This window comes from Pristiophorus japonicus, chromosome 3 (assembly GCF_044704955.1).
Source record: "Pristiophorus japonicus isolate sPriJap1 chromosome 3, sPriJap1.hap1, whole genome shotgun sequence".
Taxonomy (NCBI): domain Eukaryota; kingdom Metazoa; phylum Chordata; class Chondrichthyes; family Pristiophoridae; genus Pristiophorus; species Pristiophorus japonicus.
Genome location: NC_091979.1, coordinates 62,465,895 through 62,477,947, shown reverse-complemented (window position 1 = coordinate 62,477,947; position 12,053 = coordinate 62,465,895). Strand labels below are relative to the sequence as shown.

Genomic DNA, 12,053 nt, shown 5'->3' with positions numbered 1-12,053 from the left:
AGTGGTCAAAACATAGACAAGAGACTTGCCGTACATGACTGGCACAAACATTTTTATTATAAAGGTTTAAAAGTTTGCAGTGTTGAGAGCTTAAATGATCTCCTAAAGTCTAGCTTACTGAAGCTATCCTCACAGGACTTGCATCCTCTCATTTGAGTGCCAGGTAAAAGTATTTATTAAAAACTGAGTGGCAGTGGATAGCTTGAGGATAGTACTGGGCTGACAGAAAAATACGCCGATATAGCTAGGAAGTCTGATTTCCCTTGACTTTTTTTTATTTCTGCCATGTTAATGGAATACTGCAGAAAACTCCCCCAGAATTCAATGCCTTGAATCTGATCTTTTATGTGTAGTTGTTGCTTAATCACTTGTGTCATACATTGCTTCTGTTGGTGGATATTTGCATTTTATTCACAAATTAAACATATGCTGCTGTAAAATGATTTTCATTTTAAAACAGAACTAAACTGGATTGGCAAGTGGGGATCAGAATTTAAAAATCTCAACAGACTATGCTTTTAAAATCGGCCTCAGTTTTAACTTTTATTTGCAATCGAATGTGATTTTAAATCAAATGTAAATTTAGTAGTCTTTGTATTTAAACAATGCTAGTTTGGAATATGGCCATCAATCTACTTAATGAAGACTTATATCTTGCGTACAACCTTCATGTTCTCCACCTGAAAGTGCGATGTCAGAGGAGTCACACTTAAGGGTGTTACATGTCTGTAGGGCAAATTAGTGTTTGGCTGAATGAACTCTTCAGTTGTGTTAAACATCTGATGGACATGAGCAAATCAAAAGCAATTCAATTCACAATGAAACATCAGCAAGCAGCAGAAAACTGAACAATCAGATTGCCCAATTTATTTGTAAATCCCGAATGTGGAGGTAACGAAAGCTAACTAATTAAATTGCTCAAATATTTATTTCCATACTGTTTTGGCCTCCATTTTACTCCTTCACTCAGTTCAGTGTATATAGCTAGAAAATAGATAATTGTATCATTCTAAGGAAAAACACTTACTAAACATACCCATAAAAATTGGTTTCAACATTAAAAATACCTGCAAGAGCAATGTAGATCCATCCTAACGCAAGCCTGGAGCGTGAGCTGGAAGTCTCACCTGAGCCTGGTGCTGCTTATTTCCAGTTCCTGTGCACTAATATCATTATACATCTTGGCTTTTGTAACTTTCGCCCTGATTTTGTGGAGTTCAATACCCAGAGTGCACCCATTTCACACGACAACCAGGTAGAAAAAGAGTTCTGACTCCAATGAGAGACACCAATGCATCATGCAAATTATAGTTTTTGTCCTGCCTCTGGAACCACTATACCCAGGCTGTACCTTGCTGGCCAGGCAGAACATTTTTAAATGACAATCATAAGACACAAATTGCCAAAAATTGAAAGATTTCATTTTCTCTCTCATTTTATATCGATATTGGAATTGAATAAAAACAGTGTTTTTGTGTTGCTGGAGTTCCAATGTTTGTCCGGAGGCCACAAGGGATGGTTGAGGTGCTTTGATGCTTCATATTGTATTCAGGTGCTGGCCATTGAGCTGTAAAAAAAACTTCACTTGGGACTTCGACACCCATGAGTACCTCAGCAAGAACTACAAATCCACTGTGCTTGCTATGTGTAAAGTGTCTACACTTCAAAAGTACTTTATTGGGGGTGAAGCACTTTGGGATGTCTTGTGGTCCTGAAAGGTGTTATATCAGTGCACATTTATTTTCTTTCATCTTCAGCAAATGCTGAAAACACACTATATGGAAAGTTGTTTTATATTATAACAATCACTGCACTTCCAAAGTACTTCATTGGCTGTGAAGCAATTTGGGATGTGTGAAAAGTACAAAAAAAACAACAGAAAAGAGGTTTTGAGGCAAAAAGAATAAACAGTTTTACTTGCATGCTTACAGTTTATACACAAGCATACGGTTTGTTTGGCTGGACAACTCATTAGATATTAGTGGTGTCCTCCTCCTGGTGACATTGAGCAGTCCAGAATCAAAATAGTACTTCCATGTTAAGCAAGTTTTGTGAAGTGTGCTACAAGTATGATATCTATCATTAAGATGAGTAATATTGTTGCTTTGTCAGCCAGTGATGTATTGTTTCAGTAAATGTTGCTGTATTGCTACAACAAAAGTTCAGAACTGCACTCCAGATTCCAGACTACTCGTGAGCAATATGTCTACTTCTATTCTGTAATTAACTTTTCATTGAGCACAGCTTGCAGTGTTATGTTTTTAGTCTTGTGCATGTTGTACAAAAACAGGTCAATGTTTTGATTAACATTTTCCCAGCATTCTCTTTGCACGCACCTAAAAAGTCCAGTTTTGTTAAATTTTCAGCTGGTCTCTCGTCGGCTGTAGCCAGTTGCTTTATATTGTTTAAATACAAGGCATGAGAATCTTTCACCAAATACGTGTTTATGCTTTTTAAAGATAAACTGAGTTTCTGGTAACTGTGATCTGCAGTGAAACTTGTGGACCAGTTATATTTTGTGTATAATGTGCTTTTTCGAATGGTAATGGACACACATAGCCCAAACTGGTCATTCCCTGTCCACTTTTAAAAGGCCTTCCTGGTTCCAGACCACCTCTAGCAAGTTGTCATATCTGGTCAACCAGTGGTCCTAATCATTTTATTACTGCTATAATTCATTGGTCTCCCTTTTATTTTTCTTAAACATTGCCAAAGCTCAACTCACCCTCTCGGGTGATTGTATCACAGTTAATCTGAAAAGTTTCATTGGTCTTTTTTGAGGGGAGTTAGTTTTCCTTCACTTTGGGTGATTTAGTGTTTATTTGTAGCAAACTACCTCTTTTGTATTATTTTACATGCATTAATTCCTAGTTTCTACCTTTTTCTAGTTTTTGCTGAGTTTCTTGTAGACTTACGATGTGCCGCAAGCTTTTTGTCAGTGCTGGGAAATTCTAGATAGGGCTCTGCCTGACAGTATACTCTCCATGTATTAGTTGCCATAGGGAAAACATTTTGTGAAGATTAAATAGTAGGAAACAGTGGCATTGTGCCTTTATTCCACCTCTGTGAAATTATCACTGTTCAGTTATTGGGCAATCTACTTTTAACTATACTGTATCTATTTTAGACCTATATATTATTGATTGAATTATTTTTTTTTAATGTTTTGATTTCATTCAAATCCTTTTTTGGTTAATATTTAGGTAAAAGTGGTAAAGTTCTCCTACATGTGGACCATCAATAACTTTAGCTTTTGTCGAGAGGAAATGGGTGAAGTATTAAAGAGTTCAACTTTCTCATCTGGGCCAAATGATAAAATGAAGTGGTAAGTTTTAGTTCCACATAATGGTCACAGCATAAAGCTTATGTTATTCTAGCAGCCTTAATCCAAGAGGCTGTAGGGATAGAGTGTGGGAAATGATTCAATAGAACTGACTGTGTTTATATCTGACTAAGTACACTTTTGCGTCTGTAATCACTTCAGGGCCCCCATTAATAATGGCTTTGAAAAACCAATTAATTTACAGTGGTTAAATACCCTTGGCAACAAAAATGATATTTGATGCACTTGATTGATGCAAAATAGCAAATTATTATATTTCTCAGCACTCTGTCCCTCCTGCTGATATGTACAATTACAGATATTAGATATAATTGTATACCAAACTTCAAATTTAGTGCACTGTTTGGGGGCAGAACATGTGGGGATGGAGTCATCCTATTGTGGAGTCATTGTGATGGATGGTACTGTAGCTCACTCTGGGGAGCACACTAATCTGTTCCTGGCCTGGTCGCACTCTTGTGTTTATTTGTACTCAACAGCACTTGTGCTTCCGAGCTGCTGTTCCCTCTGCTCAGCCTCCTGGTCTTTCTATTTGTACCGGTTATGTATCAGTTTGTCAATACATGGAATGGTCAGCATGCAACAAAATCAAATGTCTTACTTTCCGTGGATTTGGGGTGAGTGATGGTGCATTGTATATTTGGCCTGTATAGTTTGCATCAGATCTTTTGCTTAGAAGCTGGTGCGGGGAAGGTTATCTTGTACGTGAGTGTATATAGTAACCAAGGGCCCAAATTTTCCCATGAGTTGCACTGTTTTTTTTTGATGTAACTTGATTTTTCTGGTGTATCTTTTTAGTTGCAAATATGGCCATTTAATTTGTGCCAGTGTAAGTGAGTTAGTTAGATTTTTTGTCAGGTCAGTTTTTTTTTTCAAAAGGGGGCGTTCCCAGTCATTTACACCATTTATGCGAATTTGGCCAGAAAAAAGTTGTACTAAACTAACTTAGAGCAGCGTATGTGTCCACTTTTGTCTGCACAGAAAGACCTTACTTACAGTCAAGGAATCGGCGCAAGTAACTACATTTAAAGCACCACCAAGCACCAAACAAAGCAGAAAAATTAATAAGCAATTAATTAACAAATAAAATAGAAGGAATCCTGCCCCTAAAGCACCAAGACCAAAGTAATAAGCAATCAATAAATAAAAAATAGAAGGACTCCTGCTCCTAAAGCACCAAGACCAAAGTAATAAGCAATCAGTAAATAAAAAATAGAAGGCACCCTATAACCTAAGGCACCAAAATCAATAAGTAAATAACAAATAAAAATTAGAAGTCCTACCTTAGGGAACGCAGCGGGCTGCCAATGAGGGAGCCCATTCGGCCAGGGCTAGGGACGGCATGCTTCTCCCACACAGCCTGCCGCACGTTTGCAGAAACGGCCTGCTAGGAGTGACTGCACATGCGTGCAGATTCTAGCGCGCATGTGCAGAGGTCCCGGCACTGTTTTCAGCGCCAGGACCTGGCTCCGCCCCCCAATCCATTGGGCCACGCTGCGCCACGACGGAGGAGAGGCTGGGGAGCAGCCAAAATACGGAGGTTATTTTCGACGCGCTTGGAGACAGGCAAAAGTGGCGCAGCTCGAGTGAGAGCTCCAGAAAAAGAGGTTCGGGAAATTTGGGCCCCATATGTGTAGTATTCAATTGATTTGGATCTATGCTCTATTGTAAACTGCAACCAAATCAAGTTGAATTTTTTTTTTCCAGATATAGCCATGATAATATACTTGAAGGTAATTTCAGAAATGATTGTATGCTGAGGATGAGAATTCATCTTTGGTTTTGAATGCAGTCATGATGATCCAAAGCTAAATTCTTAGCGTATTCTCAGTTTGACCAACTTTTAAAGGTGTGAAGCTCAAACCTACTGACATCATAGGAAGGGATCTTTGTGACACTTCATTAAATGTCATGTTTTAATGGAACAGTTAAAAAAAATAATAATAATAATGAAAGTGAATCTAAGCTTCTTGGGATAAATAAATTAATGTTCTAAACGTTTAGAAAAATGTAATTTAAATATAATTGAGCACATGAGGATAAATAATCTGTTTTTAATCAACCTCCACATAGTCAGGAGTTTGTCATTTTTCGGGATAGAAATATTACCTAGGTAAAGAGTTTTGCATCACCTCTTGACCATCTTGAGTGAGTGACTTCCCTCTCACCCTGCTTTATACAGAGCTTTGTTCTAGGTCATCTCCCTCGTTTATTTTCTGTTCGCAGCAGTTTTTTTTTCTGTCTCCCACATTGGAAAATATTTTTTTTTTTACTGCCCGTCAGTTCATTGCATGTTCAGTCAAATATATATGGTACAGTTTGCAATCTTGCAGTAATCATTTCAGTGTATAACTTTTGTTAAGTTTTGATTTTACCAAGTTATTGATGACATTTTGACCGAATCAATATTTGTTGATACATGAATGTGGGAAATAGTGGAGGAGGGTTGTTTCCTCTACTTGGCAAAATTGCCCCAAAATTCCTGGGATAGATTTTCTTAGGGCAGTCAGTTTAAGCAACTATTAGAACAATGAAATGAAAAAGTTAGCTGTTGCCAGGGCTACAGAAAAAGTTCCATAAGGCAGTTGATCATGAATTCTAAAATTAGCCAAACAATACAGCAGGGGCATTGGCATGCTGCTGTCATCCTCAAGAATGTATAATTTCGTACAGGAATTGCGAAGTCTCACAGTAGATATATCATGCTGCTGACTTTCCTGTTATCACTGATCTGATAGATAATGGTCGCAATATTGATGATGCACTGTATGTTTGAATGTTTGTACTGTACCAAGAATTTGGATGCAGTCAAGAACAGATTCAGAACAGGTCAAGCAACTCAAAACTCAACATCCATGAGGCACTATGGGCCATCAGCAGAGCCAGAAGTGTATACCACCACAATCTGTAACCTCATGGCCTGGTATATCCTTCACTCTACCATTACCATTACCATTAAGCCAGGAAAACAACCCTGGTTTAATAAGGTGTGCCAGGAGCAGCACCAGGTGTACCTAAAAATGAGGTGCCAACCTGGTGAAGCTCTACAACACAGGACTACATGTATTCTAAACACTGGAAGCAGCATGCTATAGGCAGAGCTAAGCGATTCCATAACCAATGCATCAGATCAAAGCTCTGTAGTCCTGCCACATCCAGTCGTGAATGATGGTGGATAATTAAACATCTAACGGAAAGAGGAGGCTCCATGACCATCCCCATCCTCAATGATGGCAGAGCCCAGTACGTGAGTGCAAAAGACAAGGCTGAAGCAACCGCAACCATCTTAAACCAGAAGTACTGAGTGGATGATCCATATTTTCATCCTCCTCAGGTCCCCACCATCACAGAAGCCAGTCTTCAGCCAATTTGATTCAGAGCGAACTTGATACAGCAAAGGCTATGGGCCTCGACAACATCCTGGCTGATTTGCTGAAGACTCGTGCTCCAGAACTAGCCGTGCCTCTCGCCAAGCTGTTCCAGTACAGCTACAACATTGGCATCTACCCAACGATGTGGAAACATAGAAACATAGAAACATAGAAAATAGGTGCAGGAGCAGGCCATTCAGCCCTTCTAGCCTGCACCGCCATTCAATGAGTTCATGGCTGAACATGAAACTTCAGTACCCCCTTCCTGCTTTCTCGCCATAACCCTTGATCCCCCGAGTAGTAAGGACTTCATCTAACTCCCTTTTGAATATATTTAGTGAATTGGCCTCAACTACTTTCTGTGGTAGAGAATTCCACAGGTTCACCACTCTCTGGGTGAAGAAGTTTCTCCTCATCTCGGTCCTAAATGGCTTACCCCTTATCCTCAGACTGTGACCCCTGGTTTTGGACTTCCCCAACATTGGGAACATTCTTTCTGCATCTAACCTGTCTAAACCCGTCAGAATTTTAAACGTTTCTATGAGGTCCCCTCTCATTCTTCTGAACTCCAATGAATACAAGCCCAGTTGATCCAATCTTTCTTGATAGGTCAGTCCCGCCATCCCGGGAATCAGTCTGGTGAACCTTCGCTGCACTCCCTCAATAGCAAGAATGTCCTTCCTCAAGTTAGGAGACCAAAACTGTACACAATACTCCAGGTGTGGCCTCACCAAGGCCCTGTACAACTGTAGTAATACCTCCCTGCCCCTGTACTCAAATCCCCTCGCTATGAAGGCCAACATGCCATTTGCTTTCTTAACCGCCTGCTGTACCTGCATGCTAACCTTCAATGACTGATGTACCATGACACCCAGGTCTCGTTGCACCTTCCCTTTTCCTAATCTGTCACCATTCAGATAATAGTCTGTCTCTCTGTTTTTACCACCAAAGTGGATAACCTCACATTTATCCACATTATACTTCATCTGTCATACATTTGCCCACTCACCTAACCTATCCAAGTCACTCTGCAGCCTAATAGCATCCTCCTCGCAGCTCACACTGCCACCCAACTTAGTATCATCCGCAAATTTGGAGATACTGCATTTAATCCCCTCGTCTAAATCATTAATGTACAATGTAAACAGCTGGGGCCCCAGCACAGAACCTTGCGGCACTCCACTAGTCACTGCCTGCCATTCTGAAAAGTACCCGTTTACTCCTACTCTTTGCTTCCTGTCTGACAACCAGTTCTCAATCCACGTCAGCACACTACCCCCAATCCCATGTGCTTTAACTTTGCACATTAATCTCTTGTGTGGGACCTTGTCGAAAGCCTTCTGAAAGTCCAAATATACCACATCAACTGGTTCTCCTTTGTCCACTTTACTGGAAACATCCTCAAAAAATTCCAGAAGATTTGTCAAGCATGATTTCCCTTTCACAAATCCATGCTGACTTGGACCTATCATGTCACCATTTTCCAGATGCACTGCTATGACATCCTTAATAATTGATTCCATCATTTTACCCACTACTGAGGTCAGGCTGACCGGTCTATAATTCCCTGTTTTCTCTCTCCCTCCTTTTTTAAAAAGTGGGGTTACATTGGCTACCCTCCACTCCATAGGAACTGATCCAGAGTCAATGGAATGTTGGAAAATGACTGTCAATGCATCCGCTATTTCCAAGGCCACCTCCTTAAGTACTCTAGGATGCAGTCCATCAGGCCCTGGGGATTTATCGGCCTTCAATCCCATCAATTTCCCCAACACAATTTCCCGACTAATAAAGATTTCCCTCAGTTCCCCCTCCTTACTAGACCCTCTGACCCCTTTTATATCCGGGGTATGTCCTGTCTACAAAAAGCAAGACAAATGCAATCCGGCCATACCGCCCCATCAGTCTATGCTTAATCATGAACAAAGTGATGGAATGTGTCATCAACCGTGCTATTAAGGGGCATTTCCTCACCAATAACTTGCTCACCAATGCTCAGTTTGGCTTCCACCAGGATCACTCCGCTCCAGACCTCATTACAGTCTTAGTCCAAACGTGGACAAAAGAGCTGAATTCTGGAGATGAGATGAGAGTGACTGCCCTTGACATCAAGACATTATTTGACCGAATGTGGCATCAAGGAGTCCGAGTAAATTTGAAGTCAGTGGGAATCAGAAGGAAAAATTTCCAATCGCTGGAATCATACCTGACACAAGCAAAAATGGTTGTGGTTGTTGGAGGCCAATCACCTCGGCCCAGGATATCGCTGAAGGAGTTCCTCAGAGCAGTATCCTAGGCCCGACCATCAATGCTCCATCATAAGGTTTGCTGATGAAGCATGTTCAGTTCCATTCGCAACTCCTCAGATATTGAAGTAGTCTGTGCCCACATGCAGCAAGACCTGGACAACATTCAGACTTGGGCTGCTAAGTGGCAAGTAAAATTCAAGCTGCACAAGTGCCAGACAATGACCATTTCTAACCAGAGTGTGTCTAGCCATGGATCCATCAACATCATCGAGGGGTCACCATTGCCCAGAAACTTAACTGGACCAGCCACATAAATATTGTGGCTACAAAAGCAGATCAGAGACTGGGTATTCTGCAATGAATGACTCGCCTCCTGACTCCTCGAAGCCTTTCCATCATCTACAAGGTATAAGTGAGGAGTGTGATGGAATACTCTCCACTTGCCTGGATGAGCTGCAACAACACTCCAGAAGCTTGACACCGCGGTCCAATAAGGGGCATTCTCAGTTTGGCCAAATTTGCAGGTTGTAATTACAAAAGTTCAATTTCGGAAGGAATCTTGCACTACATTTCATATGAAATGAATGTAAAGTTTTAATGAAAAAAAATTAATCTAAGATTCTTGGCCTTTACCCTATGGGCTATTGAGCACATTCAGTGCTGCAGGCCCCACCATTATCACTAGTGATAGTGACAGATACGTTTATGATGAAAATAGAATTTGAATTCTGTTAGATGTGTACCAGCCTCCCAAATGTTCAGCTGTTTATTTGATTATTTTAAAACGTGTCAACTTCATCAATTAAATTTGTCAGTGAAATTTAGTCATTTTAATCTTGGGAAGCTTATACTTACTGGGTTTAATTTCAGTAGTGTTAGGGACGGTGTTCTACCATTTAAAATAAGTGCAAGACATATTCAACCATTCCTTCTTGCTGAGAAGATAGAATTTCATTGCAAATTATGGTTTAAAATTGGAATTATTGCAGGGCAAGACACTGATTGCTTCAATGTTCAATATAATCAAGGTTAATAGGTAATGGCATTCTCAAAGTGTTTGAACTTCAAAGGAGAACATAGCAAATTAACTAATATTTAGGTACTCACTGGTTTATGTTCCTCATTGCTGTTAAATGAGATACAGAATTCTGTAAGTAGTGTTTGTGGGCCCAAGTTTCCACATGATTCGTGCCTGATTTTTAGGAGCAACTGGTGGAGAACGGACTATTTTAGAAATCGCAATTCTCCACATTTTTTTTTCTGCAGTTCTAGTCAGGTAGAACAGTTCGAGTTTAGAACAGAATTTTTTCTTCAAAAGGGGGCGTGTCCGGCCACTGACGCCTGATTTGAAAGTTTCCACAGTGAAAATGTACTCCAAACTAAAGTAGAATGGCGCCAGTGAAGATTTTTGTAGAACTGAAAAAACCTGTTCTACACATTAAAAAATCAGGCGCAGGTTACAAATTAGGCGCCCAGAACGAGGTGGGGGGGGGGGGGGTGGGGGGAAGGGAACTCATTAAATTTGACAATAAATCCTTATTTATACTTCTACAAATATTATACAAATAAATCCAACCTGAATAAACATTTATAAGCCAAGAAAAGATTAAATAAACCATCTTCCTACCTGTGTGAAAGTGCTTCAGCCAGGGAGAATTCTGCAGCCGTTCGTGCCGCAGAGAGAGAGAGAGAGAGAGAGAGAGAGAGGGAGAGGGGGGGGGAAGAGAAAGGGAGGGGGGGGGAGAGGGAGGGAGGGAGGAGGGGGGAAGAGAGAGGGAGGGGGGGGAGGGAGGGAGGGAGGGGGGGGGAGGGAGAGGGAGGGGGGGGAGCGAGAGAGAGAGAGAGGGAGGGGGGGGAAGAGAGAGAGAGGGAGGGGGGGGAAGAGAGAGGGAGGGGGGGGAAGAGAGAGAGGGAGGGGGGGAAGAGAGAGAGAGGGAGGGGGGGGAAGAGAGAGAGAGGGAGGGGGGGGAAGAGAGAGAGGGAGGGGGGGAGAGAGAGAGAGAGAGAGGGAGGGGGGGGGGAGAGAGAGAGAGAGAGGGAGGGGGGGGAGAGAGAGAGGGAGGGGGGGGGAAGAGAGAGAGAGAGAGGGAGGGGGGGGAGAGAGAGAGAGAGAGGGAGGGGGGGGGAAGAGAGAGAGGGAGGAGAGAGAGGGATGGGGGGGAGGAGAGAGAGGGATGGGGGGGAGGAGAGAGAGGGATGGGGGGGAGGAGAGAGAGGGATGGGGGGGAGGAGAGAGAGGGAAGAGGGGGGGGAGGAGAGAGAGGGAGGAGGGGGGGGAGGAGAGGGAGGAGGGGGGGGAGGGAGGAGGGAGGGGGGGGGAGGAGAGGGAGGAGGGGGGGGAGGAGAGGGAGGAGAGAGAGAGGGAGGGGGGGAGGAGAGAGAGAGAGGGAGGGGGGGAGGGAGAGAGGGAGAGGGAGGGGGGGGAGGAGAGAGAGAGAGGGAGGGGGGGAGGAGAGAGAGAGAGGGAGGGGGGGGGGAGAGAGAGAGAGGGAGGGGGGGAGGAGAGAGAGAGAGGAGGAGAGGGAGGGGGGGGAGGAGAGAGAGAGAGGGAGGGGGGGGAGGGGAGAGAGAGAGAGGGAGGGGGGGAGGAGAGAGAGAGAGGGAGGGGGGGGAGGAGAGAGAGAGAGGGAGGGGGGGAGGAGAGAGAGAGAGGGAGGGGGGGAGGGAGGGGGGGGGGGGGAAGAGAGAGAGGGAGAGGGGTAGGAGAGAGGGAGGGGAGGAGAGAGAGGGAGGGGGAGAGAGGAGTGGGGGGGAGGATGAGAGGGGGGGTCGGGGGAGGGTGTCGGGTCGGTGGGGGTCGGGGGAGCAGGCCTCGGGTCGGGCTGGGGGGAGAGCGGGTCTTTGGGTGGGGGGGGCAGCGGGTCTCGGGTCGGGGCGGGGGCGGGGAGAGCGGGTGTCGGGGCGGGGGGCAGAGCGGGTCTCGGGTCTCTGTCGGGGCTGGGGGGAGCGGGTCTCGGGTGTCGGGGCTGGGGGGGAGCGGGTCTCGGGTCGGGGGGGGGGGGAGAGCGGGTGTCGCGTCGGGGCGGGCGGGGTGGGGTTGGGGGGGGGGCGGGGTCTCGGTCGGGGCGGGGGGGGAGCGGGGTGCCTGGT

At 44.0% G+C, this 12,053-nt stretch overlaps 1 protein-coding gene across 10 annotated transcripts in view; it reads left to right on the top strand.

The window, feature by feature from the left end:
- The window catches only part of LOC139259737 (speckle-type POZ protein-like A), a 270,126-nt gene that overhangs the window by 197,975 nt on the left and 60,098 nt on the right, over positions 1 to 12,053 (top strand). For all 10 annotated transcript variants that reach the window (XM_070875375.1, XM_070875374.1, XM_070875380.1 and 7 more), the window contains one exon: positions 3,204 to 3,325. In XM_070875375.1, coding sequence (XP_070731476.1) covers positions 3,204 to 3,325 — 122 coding nt within the window. The remainder of the gene's footprint in view (positions 1 to 3,203; positions 3,326 to 12,053) is intronic.